At 33.5% G+C, this 17,521-nt stretch overlaps 1 protein-coding gene and 1 pseudogene across 2 annotated transcripts; both read right to left on the bottom strand.

The window, feature by feature from the left end:
* Positions 1-6,404: 6,404 nt before the first annotated feature.
* On the bottom strand, positions 6,405-7,687 carry LOC143529246 (early nodulin-like protein 6). The gene is made up of 3 exons (XM_077025067.1): positions 7,272-7,687; positions 7,213-7,225; positions 6,405-6,977 (listed from the first exon to the last, which is right to left on the bottom strand). The coding sequence occupies exons 1-3, from the start codon at positions 7,454-7,456 to the stop codon at positions 6,405-6,407; spliced, it is 771 nt and encodes a 256-aa protein (XP_076881182.1). The 5' UTR covers positions 7,457-7,687.
* A 1,918-nt stretch (positions 7,688-9,605) lies between these two features.
* On the bottom strand, positions 9,606-17,514 carry LOC143529212 (phospholipase A1-II 1-like; annotated as a pseudogene). The gene is made up of 2 exons (XR_013134618.1): positions 16,779-17,514; positions 9,606-10,347 (listed from the first exon to the last, which is right to left on the bottom strand). The product of XR_013134618.1 is annotated as a phospholipase A1-II 1-like (transcript).
* Positions 17,515-17,521: the final 7 nt, after the last annotated feature.

Genomic DNA, 17,521 nt, shown 5'->3' with positions numbered 1-17,521 from the left:
GCTATCAAATAATGATGGATACTACTATGTTTAGACATTCTAATACGTTCTGAAACATATGCATAGTACATTGAATACATTAAAAAGTCACCTTATCAGCAAGTTTTTTCATAATGTGCCACATACATAACCGATGTCTCGAGTTTGGTAAAACAAAGGAGATTGCTTGTTTCATTGCTGGGTCTTGATCAGTAACAACCACCTTTGGGGCAACACCAAAAGAATCAAGAAAAACTTTCAACAGCCATGAATAAGATTCAATAGATTCAGATGATAATAACGCAACACCAACTGTAACATTACGACAGTGATTATCAATGGCAGTAAATTGTACAAATACCATATTGTACCTGTAAAAAACAAAATTATTAGAAAACGAATTAAAAAAATATGTAAAAAAATAAAAAATTAAAAAACAAATGTATTAAATTGACATACTTGTTGGTCTTAAATGTTGCATTAAATGATATAATATCTCCAAAAGCCAAATAATTTTTCTTTGAAATTTCATCCGCCCAAAATAAACGATCTAATTCACCATTAGAATTAACAGTATACTCAAACGAATAACCATCACAACAGTTTTTCTTCCCACTTAATCTTTGTACAACCATTTCCGCATCATACTCCCCAATATAACAAGTCAAACTCTGTTTGAAATTCTTACAATCGTCTTTTGTAGCCCCAACTTCCTCAAATCCTCCATACTTTGTCCTCATAATATTAAACGCCTTAACAGGGCCCAAATTCAATGTTACAACTCATATATAATATCTTGTTGTACATGAATCAACTTCCTATTTGATCGAACAAAATGCGTGTCTTTTGCATCCACCAGCTCATGATTATGTCCTTCGACAAAATCATTTATTTCAAACCTCAAACCGTCATCAGATTTTAGAAAAATTTGAGCTCGACAACCACACCGAATTGTTGGTCTCTTCCTTATTTTATAATACGGTCTATTGGAACCATCTTTTTCAGCCATAGAATCATAACTGTTTGCAGGTTTATGACCTTCTTTGGAACATGTAAAATATTTAGACTTTAATAAACCGTCATTCATAGACGAACCTCCTTTACGAACACAAAAACCAGCTTTCTTTGCATATTCACAATAGAAATCATATGCATGATCAATAGATTCAAAAATCATTCCTTTGACAGGTTTACAAGATGCATTAACTTGCGGTATAACAACATCTGATGAAGGATCTGATAAACAAAAAGCAATTTAAGTCAAAAAAATTCACCTAAAAAACAACTAATTACAGTTTAGAAAATACATACGAAAATAAATAAATTTAAAATATAATCAAACATCAAAAATAAATTAATACGTTCTAATACATTATAATATGTTCTAACCGAATCACAATTACTAACCAATTATACGTTCTAATACGTTCTACATAGAAAATCAACAATCCTATCCACGATTTGCTATTAAAACACATAATTTGAAGTCTAACCGAATCACAATTAGTTGACAAACTATAAAACACAATATCGATCATAAAATTCATCAGAAACAAAACCTAAAAATCGAAAAACTTAATTTATCCGTCAATTAACCCTACAGTATACAACTAAATAAATAAACAATAAATTAGAATTAAGCCTACAATTACTTACTTTGATGATCGTAATACATGACGCTAAAAATCAATGAAGACCGTCAAAGCTAATCGAACAACAACTCGCCAATTGTTAAGCAGTTTTCGGATACAAAAGATCAAATTCAATAAAACAGGGTATATGCAAAAACCGTTTATTATACAGGCGTGATTAACTTTAAAAAAAATGTAAAAAGACAAATACACCCTTCTGTTAACTTACGCGATCGAATTAATGAAATTGGAAATCAACGATAGAAAGCCTCGCATACGTAATGTACGATAACCAATTTTTGTATTGAATCTTTTATCTTATATATAGTATAGACTAGGTTAGTTACCCGTGTAGCACACGGGTTAGAATAAATAAATAAATTTATTTAAATAATAACACAATATAAAATTTAAAAAAATATGTTCAACAAATATAAAGATATAATATATGATAGAATAAATTACACAATACATAATATGGAAATAAAAAGTTGTTACAAAATTAATGAATCTCAATACATTTCTTTATACACAGTATTTGTAGTTTTATTTGCAACTTTACTTTTTATATAAAAACTTAGTAGTTTCTTATTATTTCTGCTTTTAACTATGAATAATACAACACACAACTGATCATAAACTAAAATAAATTGTTTAAAAAAGAAACCAACTATCTATAATGATTGACCTTAGCTTTTATTAATCTTCATTGCAAAACAAAAATAAAGTGAAAATTTCATTCTTAGAAATTAATTATTTTATCTAAAGGTGTATGATTATTTTTAAGAATGAAAATATGAGTTCCAATATTACTTCTGGATATGATTTCGGCTTCTATAGCACGGTTATCATATTGTATTTTCATATGTAGTTTAGTTTCATTGCATAGACCAATTTTTTAATTGCTATTTTAAGCAAAATCACTTAAACATCGGCTTTAAGGACTAACATATGGCTTGACAACCTTAGATTTTAAGGCAATTTAAAACATCAGGAAACTAGTACCTTCTTGTAACGTATCATTTTATGTTTGATAGATACCATCTGAAAAATAGTAATATTTTTCATCTTTCAGAAACATGGATAACTAATGTTTGCTAATTTCTTGAACGACCTAATTTTTTGGTGCATGTACAACTCGTTTTAATAAAGAAATCTATATTTTTGAAATCTCCAATAATAGAAGGATATACAGAGTCAATTTGTCATTTGATAACAGTGTGCTAATGTCTAACATTTGTATTCCAAATATAAAAGGTTGTATTATCCACCTGAAAACCAAAACATGTAGTCTAGTGTTTATATTTTTGTGAATTTTTAAGATGATGAATGTAACATAAATTGAGTTGTTTAAACAATCAATTAAAAAAAGAAGTTGTAAATGGTTACTTTTAAACCAACCCGTGATCGAAACATTCTAATCATAAATATTTTTTTTACTTGAACCATGTTTAATACTTTAACCAGTTAAAAAATTCGCTCGTTTAAATTAATATAAACACTGAGAATACATCGATAGTGAATTTGTCTTTTAAGAGTTTGAAAAAAAAAACTTGTAATTTAGTAAACAATCATATATTTAAATAATAAGTTAAAGTTTATCGAAATTTTAAATTTAAGTTAATCTTGCCTCTTCATCCAATAATATCTTTATTAAAAAGAGAAAATTAAAGATTAAAAAGAGAAAAATGAAATGCAAAACTATTAATAAGAAAGATAAATGTATTTAATATGAGAGATGAGAGTGAAAATTTTGTATTTAATAGGAGAGAAATGAGGGAAAATTTTGTAAGGAATACTTTGGTGATGACATATGACAATAAAAACATTTATTTATTATATAGTATATATTAAATTTAAAGAATAATTACAACAATAACCATTAATCTTTTGTTTAAATCTTATTTTAATTTTCACTTTTAAACCAAATAACAACATGATTTTTAAACGTTAATAACTTTTTCATACGCTAATATTTTTTGAAAAACATTATACCATAAAAACGAGCATATTTTTATCTTTAATTTGAGTATGATATTGTCATAGTTTTTTTCAGTTAAAAAAATACATTTTATGTATGTGTGTTTCGGCTTGGTTTTGATAATTTTTAAATTAAATCGTGAGCCAAACCTTTTGTAACAGTTTTTTTGTCGTTGAAAACCAAGACAAAACCTTTGAAAGTTGAAACAACTGGCCAAAAGTTAAAGAAAAAAAATCAACCGTCAAATCAAAAGATGAACGGTTTACGGTTTCAAACCGAACAATAAACACCCATAAACTTATTACGTAGTCTGTGTTTCCCGCTGCATGGCGCGGACACCGGTCTAGTATGACACAAAAAAACGAACTAAATCTTTTATTCCATCTTTTATCTCCATTTTGTTTAATGTTTCATGACTCGTGCATATACGCATCTCGTCTTGTTCGATGAGAAAACCAAGTTATTTTTGTACGTTCATCACAAATCTAAAACTAAATACTAACACACTAAAATGTATTTGCTTTTGTACATAACAAATATTTTATAATGGTTCTTGTGGGATTTATTAGAAAAATGGTGTTTTTCAAAACAATATGATATTTTTTGGTTTCTTGATATCAGTCTTTTCCCAAATCCAACTTTGTAGCGTCGAATAGAAATGGTAGATCCGCAACACCAATACCCAAATTCAAGCCATGCGATGAAATCTCAATCGTCCATTATTAGTTTGACTTCAGTTTTAACATGACAAAGTCTTCTAGTGCAATTAGATTTAAAATCAGATAACCAAATTTATAAACCGCAAGCCAATTTAATCCAAGAAACTAAATTCGAATTCTACAAATTAAATACAAAAACAATAAAAGCAGTTACAAATTTACAAACCGCAAACCACACCGTTGAGTCTGGCAAAGAAGGCGCCAGGCTGATCAAATGCGACGGCAAAGGCGGCAGAGCCACCGATGAATTCGTATCCTCCTGATCAGGATTATACACTTCCAGCGCCATTTTCAAGCCTTCTATACACTGACTAGCATCGCCAGAGATGAAACACATGATACCGGCTTTATCTAGATTGATTTGGGTATCACCGCCTTTAAAGACGGCAGCCGGCCTCCTATTATCACAGCGGGCAAACGCCCATTGCGGTATAATCATAAGTGAATCAACCGGATTGTAATGAAACCCTATTTCGAAAAATAACAATAATATTAATAAATTTAAATCATTCTAGAAATTTAAAAAAACTTCAGCGGTAAGCAACCATTCAAATCGACTATAATAAAGTGACAGGTAAACATGCAACATGTTTTGTCGCAGTCTTTTTTGGATAACAAAACTGATCCTGCTAAATTGAAACTTACGTAAAGTATCACCGACGTAAAATTGGCGTCTGAGAGCCCATACATAGTAGAATTGGGTGTCATTGGGAACTTCCCATCCGAAGGCACCCCCAACGACGAATAAGTCGGCGGAGACGGAGCTAATGACGGTGACGGTGAAGAAGAATAACCGGAAGAAGGTTGAAGTTGAAGCCATTGTTTGTGGGAATACGAATATACGATGATGGTGGTGGTTATATAAACGGTTGAAGTTTTGGAGGGAAGTTAGGGGATTGGATGTGTGATGTGTCAGTGGTTATTTTAGTGTTTGTACTATTGTTTTAAAAGGTTTGTACAAACTTTGAGTGTATGTAATAATAAGTAATTTCGTTTTATGTGGTTATATTTCAGTTTTTGTAATGGGTAGTATATGTTATGAGCACGTGACTTGTTGTAATTGATCCTGTTAGTACAGACGAGGCATGTCATCTTAATAGAGACGGCTCTATGTTTTAAATTGAAATCAAATTGGTTCTTGAAGTGACATTTTATTTTTCAAAGGGTACATAAATTTGTAACTATATGTGCATAAACATTTTTAGTAAATAATAGAGGGTGCATAAATTAGTTCTTGAAGTGACATTTCATTTTTCAATAGTTACTATCACGTCCAATATTACGACCAAATGTATTTTGTTGAACTTAGAAAATAATGATTGTATGTAGTTAAAGTCTTGAAGATGAAAGTTGGGACAATTTTATGATCATGACATAATCGAAAAGCTTCAAGCTAACATGTAATCTAATTACTTAATCGATAAATGATAATGGGAAAGAGGGTAGTAACACTATTGAGACGTACTAGCAAAGTGCTATGGCGGATGTTACTCGCGTTCCAGTTCTTCACCCCGCATTTGATGAGACCTTTTTCAATGGTGGTGCTGGTGCGGGTGAAGGAATTTACGATAGGTCTTTGAGAAAATGTAGAAATCAATTAAACCAAATCCATCCAATAAATCAAAATTATTATTTTTTTTAACGACCAACGCAAATTTTATTAATAACTAGCAAGACGCTAGCACCGTCAAATACAAAACACCCTAGCCATCGCGCAGGCGACAAAACCCAAACAGACACGAACCGTGAAACAAAAACTTACATATTACAACCTAAACCTTCTCCAATCTTCCCACTTCAACCCCTTCCTTTTGACCTACTTTTAACATGAAGGAAACTCGTTGACTTTATATCTCTTCAATCAAGCTCGGTATCTGAATCGGCGTCCCATTATAAACTAACATGTTTCGCTTCTTCTAAAAACACAACATATATCGTAACTAAGGAAACCGTATGAAGCACCTTAGCTTTATCCTTAAGAAATAACGAGTTTGACTCTTAACTCCAACAAGGCACCAAGTACACCAATAAATCAAATTCTAAATTCTTAACACACAACAAAAACTAAAAATTCAATTAAAAAGAAAAAAAAAACTAAAAAACCGTTATGCCTTTAGGAATTAGGGCCCACACTCCTAAACCAACAATAAAAGCAGTTACAGATTTAGTAACCGCAAATGACGTCACTGCATCCGACGGAGACGGCGGCGGTGACACGGAGGAGTTCGTTTTCTCCGGCGGAGCAGATACAAACGGCGGCGGCAGCGGTGGTTTAGATGTAACCGGTGGCGGAGGCGTTGGATTCTCCGGCCGATTGGACACAAACGGCGGTGGCGGCGGGTTAGATGAAACCGGTGGCGTAGGTGAGGGGTTCTCCGGCGGATTGGACACAGGCGGTGGCGGCGGTGCCGTGAGGTTCTGAGGAGTCTCCGGCGCTGTCGGATTAGTACTCTTAACTTCCAACAACATATTAACGCCTTGTTTGCACCGATCAACATCATCAGTGATAAAATACATGGTGCCGGGTTTATCGAGAGTGATTAATGTATCGCCGTCGTGATAATGAGCAATCGGTTTACTTGGATCGCAGTGGTAAAACCCGTATTTTTCAACAACAAAAACCGAATCAATCGCTTCGTAACGAAACCCTGTCAAATAATTTCCAAACTCCAAATATTAATCAAATCAGAAGTAAAACAGAAAAATATGAATCGTAAAACTCAATATTTTAAAAACGACATTCTTTAAGTTTCGAGTCATAGCATTTTTATGCATGACGAGTTGAATATTAAAATTGTAGCATACAACAAAATAGTTATATTAATTAAATAAAAAGTAGCAATTACATCGAAACAGAAGAGAAACAAGTAATTTTGAATTGCAAAACTTATTTTTTTTAAACTGCATTGATTGATCTTTGAGTCATAACATTACTATGAATAACCAATTTAATATTGAAACTTACTTAAAGAATCACCGACGTAAAAGTTGCGCCTGGAAGCCCAAACAGTGTAGAGTTTGGTTGCGTTCATGAGGGGGAGTTTCCATCCGACTACGACACCGCCGACTGCGTATTCTTCAGAGGAGACGGAGCTAATAACAACGGCAGCGAAGAAGGTGTAAAATAGGGTAAAAGTGGAAGCCATTTTTGGGGTAAAAGGTTTGTAGGGAGAGTGGGTTTATTATTATAAAGGTGGTGGAGGTGTATGGTCGTGGGTGGGGTGGTTATTGATGGGTTAAAGTGTTTGTACGATTGCATTAGAAGGTTGTAATTGTTTTGAGTAAATAAGTAAGTTAATTAATTACTAGTGATTTTGTTGAAATGAGTAATGGTATGTATCGTTTTATACTTCTTTTAAACGTGGAAAATGAGGTAGCTTTTTATTTGTAGTAACAGGATAATAAATGAGAGTTCGAAACTTATTAAACGAAAGAAATAAAGAGAGAATGAATAAATGAGAGAAAGAAACGAAACGTAAGGAAAGCGATATATAAAATATGACTAAGTTTTATAAAGGAAAAACATACAAGAAATTAAAGATTTTATGTGTAACTGTTTAACTAACGGCAATATTGAGTTTTGATTTTATTAGTAACTTGACATCAATTTGAAAATTTTCAAAGAGTTTAGTTTGATTATGCCTTTTTTTTTGTATATCTTAAAATTTCTCCAAGTTTGAACGATATAGAATAAGTATCACTGTATCAGTTTGACAATATTGTGTGATGTTGCTATGGGTCTAATTAGTTATTTGGGCTAACTTTACACTTATTTACGGCCCACATTTAGTTTGAAGTGAACATTTTCTGATGTTTATGAATCTTGGAAACAATTATTTCAATGTATAGAAGTCATTTTAATATGAGTAAACTTTACAAATAGCAATCTACTTAGTTCTTGGTTTCAGACGTATTGAGATACACAAAATGGTTATATTTGATAAAATATTAACTCTAATACCGGTGGTGTTTCATGATTTAATTTTCAAAGGGTTCTGTTAAATATACCAAAAGTATACCAAAGTCATTAATGATGTTTGATTCCAAGAAGCTTTTTTGCTCAATTTCCAAATTTCACAAAATTCAATGACATAACTTTGGTGAACCAATCATGAACACATCTCCCAAAAATTCAACTTTTAATTATTAAGTGTATTATTTATTTTTTTATTAACTAATATATTATTAACTTTTTATTATTAAGTTTTTTATTAACTTTTTATTATTAGGTGCATAATTTATTCTTATTATTATTAACTTATGTACACATGTTTTTATTAACTTTTTATTATTAACTTATATATACATGTTTTTATTAACTTTTTTATTATTAGGTGTATCATTTATTCTTTTTTATTAACTTATATATACACATTTTTTATTAACTTTTTATTATTAAGTGTATTATCTATTCTTTTTATTAACTTTTTATTAATTTTTAGGTGTTCGGGTCCCATGAAGAATTGATGAATTGGGTACAAAACTTGGCACGCTCTCTTGGTGTTGTCGTCGTCACTAAAAGATCGAACAAATATCCTAATGGGTTCGTGTATAAAGTTGTAATCATGTGTGATCGTGGCGGAAAATATAAATTTAAGGATTCAAGTAAAGTTTCTGGCACAAAAAAAAACTGACTGCCCATTCGAATTAGAAGGGAAATATTCAATAGAAGACTAGTAATAATTCATAATTGTATAATAAAATATTTAATATACTATTATTAATACTAGTATTGCAAAAAACTAATTACAATAGTCTTTAAAAAACCTAATTAAAAAATAGATATTAGTAGTTTAAATAATTATTATGTAATGATTAGTAGTTATATTTAAATAAAATAGAATAAAAATGATGATTGATATGATTAGTAGTTGATTGAATGATTAGTAGTTGATTAATAGGGTTGACTTGGTATACCAAATAAAAACTTTTGGTATATTTAAAGCCCCCCTTTTCAAAATATGACGGAAACTACAATTCGCTTGTGGGACATTGAAAATTGTAAACCTTTGTCCGGAAATCAAGAGAGAACAATAGGAAGAGGAAGTAACGGTTAGGTCACTACTCAAATAATAAGAGCATGATACTCATACAACTTTAACATCTTCACACAGTATAATTATAATATAATATAACGATCGTTGACATGACAAGAGACGATAAAGATATACATAAAGAACAAAATAGCTATATAAAAATAAATTAATTTATTATTTGTAGTTAAAATGAAACAATTATTTAGGATCATTTATTGTTGCAACCACAATAACAATTTGAAATTTACATACATGAATAACATACAAATGGAAACAAATATATCACACATCAAACATTAAGGCATTTTATTTGATCACAACGATTTCTTCATTAACTTAATCATTATTACCGCCACCACTACTAGTATCAACATCATAATCTTCATGATCTATTAACAACCAGACTCCATCGTCAAATCGAACCATACCTTTGTTCTTATCAACCCACCAGTTAGCAGGCACATGACAATCATCATTGAGACCATCCGAATACTTATTGACTAGAGCAATTGAGCGCTTAACAACCAAATCAAACTTCCCTTCGTCACCTTGTGTACCCGCGACTCCATGTAAATAAGTCTCCAAATTATGCCATTTGTGTATATCTCCGGGTTGCTTCAAGTAGGAGACTTACTTGTATCAATCCTCAAAACATTCCCAACGTGCGAGTACCCTATATTTACGGGGAAACACATCACTTGTAGTTTTAACGGGTAATGTGGGACCACATCATTCTCATTTTCAATGCGTAACACACGAATATTGTCACCTAGTGAAGTGAACATACTTTTGAAGCTCGAGTTTCCCACGCGAGGGCTAGCAAAAACAAAAGCAGTCACAAGAAAGGCCTCACAAGAGGTGTCCGTTGACTTGTATCCATTTACGACAATATCAACTGCATTGAGTGTTGCAAGTGCCGCACCCATACTATGACCAACTATTGTCAAACTTACTTCCTCGTTTTTGTGTAAGTCTACCAATCGTCGAACCTCTTCAAGAACCTATGTCAAAATTATGTTTAAACAAAGTTCTGAATTAATTTTTGTTATGTGTGTAAACTGATAAGCTCATACCAAAAGAATATCTTTGCAAATTAATTTGTTTGTGAAGTATTTCAGTATTATTCATATATTTCTGTTATATTTATGTTACATTAGTTAGTTTCTAGTTATGGACTATGTTTCATCGTCTTTTATCAGAAATACAGTGTAATTTATTAACATTCAATGGTTTAGAGCTTGATGATTTTATTAACCACTTTCAATATTACACAATGACCAAATTTAAAGTTAATTTGATGATATTTATGTTAGGGTGTTTACTCCAAGTTGACCGGTTTTGATCAAATTTTTCCCTAATCATTAAGTATAGTTTTAAAAAAACCAATCTAGATCAGTCAGCTTGGTTGGATCGGTCAGTTCAAAATGGTTCAGTTTTGATGATTGGCCCGTTTGGGACACTTTTTATTTGCACATGATTGTCAAGTCCCGTATCGATAATCAACACACAAACTAAACGAATAACTCGCGTTTATATTAATCAGAAAATATCACTCTAAAAACTGATTACAAACCCTAACTCGGTTTGACTCTTGATGAACCCTAACTCGGTTACACCAACCTCACCCTAAATGAACCCTAACTCGGTTACATCTCGTGTGTGTCTCCAGATGAACCATAACTCGGTTGCACCTCACACCACACTCTATAATGCCAAACCATGCATCGGTTTATATAGGACTAACCTAACTTTCTATCAAAGACATTACCTATTATAATTACAATACAATTAGGAAACATAACCACTATGACCTACTTGTCAATATTGGTCCTTCAAGTTCACCGACTTGTGACTAGAAGTCTGAAATTACTTCCAACAATCACCCCTAATTTCTGACTCGAAATAGGTGAATCTTCAAATTCGAGCTTGTCTCTTTTGCCCTGTTTGATTTGACCCATGACTTGACCTTCTCAATTTTCACAACCATATTAGCCTTGATCTCCCTGGAACTTTTCTTGATCCATAGATGTGTTCTTCGGCTCCCCCGAACTCGACTACCTCTGTGACCATGTCCCTAGCCATTTACTCGGTTGTATGAACTCGCATAACCACTCCTTTGGCTGCAATCCCGGTCATCTAATCGAGCGAACAGCAATCTTCCTTGATCTTCTTTTGTTCCCGAATCTAAACACGAGCACATCCTCCAAATCAAAACTTAGTCAACAAACTTGATTGCTTCACACAACTGACTCAATTTCTAATCAATCTGTCACAGATTGACATGTTTTTCTTCATCGGTATCGCAATGCACCACCCGAGTCACTCAGGTAAACACCGGTATCACACAATACCACCCCGAATTGCTCAGGTAAATTTCACACCTCTTACAGGTGATCAATTTTTCACGCAATCTGAATCACTCAGATTGATGTCCCGTAGTTGCCTCGCACAACCCCATTTGCTCCACTTCGTTGGAACAAATACAAACCAATCAATCCGTCCTAAACCTCTTTTCAGAACCAAACACGATTGTTCAAACCTTGGTTAAAACCTAACTCGTTTAACCCAATAAAATATAAACTCTGAATTGAACCGTCTTGTTCAACCCAAATAAAAACACTTAATATTCAACCCAAACTAGTTGAACTACCAAAAAAAAAAATAAACCAAACCAACTTGTTTTTATTTATTTTCTTGTTTTTAAATAAACTTTTCTTCGTGAGCACCAAAATTATCACCTTCTGACTTTTTACCTACACAACCAATCACAGTAAAGAATTCATTTTCTCCTTCTATACCTTAATCTATGGCCTGCTTGTAAAACTGATCCACCGATCAACAAGAAACCAAAGAAAAGAGAACGGAACCTTCGCGGCTACAAAATCCGATCAACCTCCCTTTCACTATTCCGATCGCTGCAGCCGGACAGAAAAGAACCACTGACATGTAAGGCCCCATTACCGGTAGCCCTACTTTCGTGTTGGATTTACTCATAAACGCAGTTCTAAATATCAGAGTTAATTAAAACATTCGCGGAACATTAAAAACATTCAAACCATTACATTCCATAACCATAATTCTTGTCTTATCGAGCATTCATAGTCATTTAAAAACAAAACATACTTATAAAATAAAACATCATAGCAAGATCTCCCGATGCCAGCTTCGTCCAACTCTGCCATGTGTCCTCCTCAAGCTACCTGCCTCATTCTACTCACCTGCGTGCATACTAAAAGTCAGTTACGCTTAGTGAGTTCTAGTTAATCATATAATCATACAATACCTTCTTACATTTCATACTTAACCTCTTAACTTTCTTTCATACACACGTAAGTGCATATACTTTCATTCTTACCTTCATACTTTCTTTACATACATAATCATACGTTTTAAAGAGCCTTTCGCCCTATAACCTCACAGATATTATAAGGGTCTGGTCCCTAACATCACAGATATTATAAGGGTCTAGTCCCTAACATCACAGATATTATTAGGGTCTGGTCCCAACCATCACAGATATTATTAGGGTCTGGTCCCTTTGTTCGTGTAACTGTACCGTACCTGTTCATACATACTTTCCTTGACAATACGTGCAATCTCCGAAGAGCGTTCACGTACCATCATCATAACATACATACATTATGCATACATCATATATTCATACACACATCATATCTTTCATCATACTTATCGATCATATCTTAACTACCACCTGACGGTACATGCAATATCCGAAGATCGTTCACGCACTGTCAAACAATCATCCTACATAAATCATACAAGGCATACATTTACCACTTAAGATAAGTGTATTAACTATCACATCGAGTATGCACGCAGCCCCGAAAACATAACAAGGAAGTGGGGCTAGAAACTCACCTCAATGCGGTTGCGTTCACCGTTTACGGTTATTCCCTTCTTGAGCTGTGCACGACTAACTGTATAATAATTATACGTATCAATAAACTATCACTACACATATCGTCTTTCTAGTTTATTCTTTACCCTCAACGAACGGGGGTCTGGGGGCAGCGCCCCTGGTAGCGGGGGTTCTAGGGGCGGCAGCCCCTAGCGGGGTCCAAGGGGCAGAGCCCCTGACTGGGGTTAAGCTGGCAGGTCAGCTTGGAAAAATTTTATTTTCCTTAACTGTCTTATCACATTTTCCATTAGCATTTTGAATCATTGAATAATATGCTACTTAAAAGTTCAAGGGTTTATTTGTAATTAAATCATTCTTTTCTAAGTCCAGGGACTGTTCTGTCATTCTTTCAAAGTTCTAATTCGTCACTCAGTTCTTAACGAATGGGAATTCATAACGAATTAGCCATTATAGCGAATCTGCCTTTGTAACGAATCAGGCATCTTAACGAACTGGTCCTTATAGCGAATTGGACTTTAACGAACTGGTCCTTATAGCGAATTGGACCTTAACGAACTGATCTGGTCAACGAATGAACCCTATAACGAAGGGGGTTCATTCTTCCCTCCCTTAGCGAATGGCCTTAGCGAATGGCCTAGTTCGCCCTTATTTCCCTAACGAATGACATGCTAGTTCGCTAATCTTTCCTTAGCGAATCGGCTGGCGAATCACACCTACTTCGCTAATTACCCTTAGCGAATTAGGGTTAGGTCAGGGAATGTCAGAACATTCCCTGACATCGCTAACCTCGTACCAACCTTTTCCGGCGCCGTCATTGCCGGAAAGCCGCCGGAAAAACGCGATTTCGCCGGAAAAAACGGTTTTTAGCTCGTTTTTCACCGTTTTTCGTCCCGTTCAATCCAGATCTGAGCTAGGGTGACTCCTAAGCTCATCATAGGTTCGGTTTATACCCAAATCCACCCGGATCTCGTGACTTAAACGGTTTAACGGTGTCGGCTCGTCGTTTCATGATTATATCTAACGGATTTAAGCTCAAACAATAAAATACTATCATTACCTCGGGTCGGTTCTCGGTTTCCTTCTTGATATCGGTTTAGAGAGAGAGAGAACTAGAGAGAGAATCTTAAGTGTGTGTTTTGGATGGTGTAAGGGATATGTGTAAATGAATTAAATGGAGGATTAAGGGTATATATATTTTTGATCATGGGCTTAAGCCCATGGTCTTTCCTTCATTCTCCCATAACCCAAGTCCATAACCCATATCCATTTACCCAACACAAGTCCATCTCGTATTCTATTCAACTAAACCGATAACGACCCGCTATAAATTAAACGAACTTTATTTTATTAATATAACCGAAAGTAGGATGTTACATGACACAGGTTAGACTAACCCGCGTTAACAAAAACACACTCTGATTCGGAAACCCAACTTGGTTCCGATATGCACCGATGACTCCTCCTCAAGCCACCGCTCACACTGATCTCCGTTAACTCGATTATCGATTTCTTGAATTTGGCTCTGATACCAATTCAAGTCCCGTATCGATAATCAACACATAAACTAAACGAATAACTCGCGTTTATATTAATCAGAAAATATCACTCAAAAAGCTGATTACAAACCCTCAAACCCTAACTCGGTTTGACTCTTGATGAACCCTAACTCGGTTACACCAACCTCACCCTAGATGAACCCTAACTCGGTTACATCTCGTGTGTGTCTCTAGATGAACCCTAACTCGGTTGCACCTCACACCACACTCTATAATGTCAAACCATGCATCGGTTTATATAGGACTAACTTAACTTGCTATCAAAGTCATTACCTATTATAATTACAATACAATTAGGAAACATAATCACTATGACCTACTTGTCAATATTGGTCCTTCAAGTTCACCGACTTTTGACTAGAAGTCTGAAATTACTTCCAACAGATTGTATCACTAGATTTACGAAAGTTTGGTAAAGCGAGAAGTTCAGAATAAAGACCAAACGTTTTACCTTTGAATATTATAGAGTTAATGAGAAGACTTAAAAAAGAAAGTTAATAACAAGAAATTGATTAAGCTAATAATATATGTGTATTGTAACTAAAAATAGTTATACTAATTATAATTTCTTTATATATATATATATATATATATATATTAAAATTATATAAAATAAAACAATTACTTTTTTATGCTTCAGCCGGTTCGTTACCATGTGAGTTTCAACCCGTAAAACGAACCTTAAAACTAGGGTTGTCACTTTTACCCGAAACCTGAAACCCAACCCGAAAAAACACGTACCTGAACCCGAACTAACCCGAACCCGAGAAAAGCCTTACCTGAACCCGAACCGAAATAATTCTGGTTGGTTTTCAGGTTTGATTTATAAGTTTCGGGTCAACCCGAAAACCCGAATAAACTTTTAGTTTTGAAATTAAATTTAGTTTTAGGTATAATAGGCTTAGTCTTAGCCTCTAATTTTATCAGAATCCGACCCAAATAAATTGTTGTCATTCCAACTATTATGGATCGATTGTTTATTGTTAATTTATGTTTTTTGTTTATTACTAATAGCAACCGTAATCGAACCAAATCACGTCTGATTCAAGAAGATTATGGTTCAAGTTAGTTAATTAGTTTTATTCTTCTATTGAATTGTTTTATCAAGTTATGTTGGTTTATTATTTGATTATTTGCTTTATGAGTAAAGAAGAATATGTTGTTCGTTATTTTAGAATTGAAGTTTTTTTAATTTTGTTTTGTTTTGTTTTGTTTTCTAGAATACTCGAAACTCGATTAACCCGAACCCGAATTACAGAAAACCGAATAATCCATGAGAGATTTGGCTTAGGTTTCGGGTTAAAATTTAAAACTTTGAAACCCGAAGAACCCGACCCGAAACCCATAAACAAACCCGAAGAACACCCCTACTAGAAACCCTTGTAGATCGATCATGCTTGAGACAGTTTTTACAATTTTAGAAAATTTCTCTTATATATTTACTTAGTTTTTATTTTAACAAACCAAATCTTAATTTTAAATATATATATATATAAACGAAACTTTTAAAAGTTCTCTAATTACTCCCTATATTATCTCAAGTCACTAGATTGCTTTATTTATAAACAAAGACTTTTCATGCATTTGACCCGAATTCATGCATTTTGGTCTCACCAAAACCAGATAACCCTTGAACGGGTTATTAAATCTCATGTAATTTAAATTAATCTTACCCATTTTTTGTTATGAAAATCCTACAAAATACGAATATACTAAAAATTAATATCCTATTTTTAGAAAAAAAATATTATTTATAATTAAGAAAAAAAATAAACGAGTCATTGATTTTACCAAATCCAAATAGCTTTTAAACGAGTTATAACATCTCAATTATTACGAAAAAGCCTTTTATCATCAAACCATATGTATATTATTAATTTTTTTAAAATAAATAAAATTAAAATTCAAAAAGTTATATAAGTATTATAAAAAAATTGAAAAACAACCACCGTATTACAGGAGATAGTATCTAGTATAACCTATAAGAAAAACTCACTTGGTCTCTAACACATGACTTGTTGAACTTAGACTTAGGATCCGAAGTAGTGTAAATAGAATGCCACCCACGTTGTATCTTAACATTCTCATCCCCTCTAAATATATCAGGAGCAGATGCCTTATCAAACTTAAGATCATTAATCCACTCCAACGTTTGCACGGTACCTCTCCAAGCAACCACAATATCCCGCCGCCCTAACGCCTCCTTCCCTTCGTCGGTAGCCACCGCAACGTACCCTATCCAGTTAGACTCCTTGCTCCACGCCTCCCTCGACAACGACTTCACAAGGAACGATGGTAAATCCACCGCGGACGTGCCATATAAATATTTTGTGACTTCATATTTATAAGGGTTCTATTTGGACTTTAGAAAGTAGATGACTTGGTTTGTATAGACAGTCTCCCGCGTGTCTCGATACTTTCTCTGAGTTAAAAGAGTCGCCCGTCGCCTGAGCCATCTCGCCATAGTGGATGATGTATTGTCGGAGATCGATGTCTAGAGGATCTAATAGACCAGACCAGTTGTGTTGTCCACTTAGTTTCTTCCAATTGCTGCCCATTTTGTCTTTGATACAAAAGTTGATTTCTGTGTGTTTTGTTGTAGTATTGTTAATCTTATATATCTTGAATTAATCGTTAAGCATATTTATTTCATAATGATAGCCATAACTCTTAAAATATTCATTGAAGATGATCGATTACAAGAATTGGTGTTTAAGAAACTAGTAAATTAGTTTAAAA

This window comes from Bidens hawaiensis, unplaced genomic scaffold (assembly GCF_021521415.1).
Source record: "Bidens hawaiensis isolate Kalapana, Puna unplaced genomic scaffold, B.hawaiensis_p1.1 tig00008515_1, whole genome shotgun sequence".
NCBI lineage: Eukaryota > Viridiplantae > Streptophyta > Magnoliopsida > Asterales > Asteraceae > Bidens > Bidens hawaiensis.
Note: the sequence above shows the minus strand (reverse complement) of the source record. Positions and strands in the feature narration are given on the sequence as shown.

What these genes read in the sequence shown, in the direction of transcription:
- LOC143529246 (XM_077025067.1), bottom strand. Translation starts at nt 7,456, where the DNA reads ATGGCTTCCACTTTTACCCTATTTTACACCTTCTTCGCTGCCGTTGTT.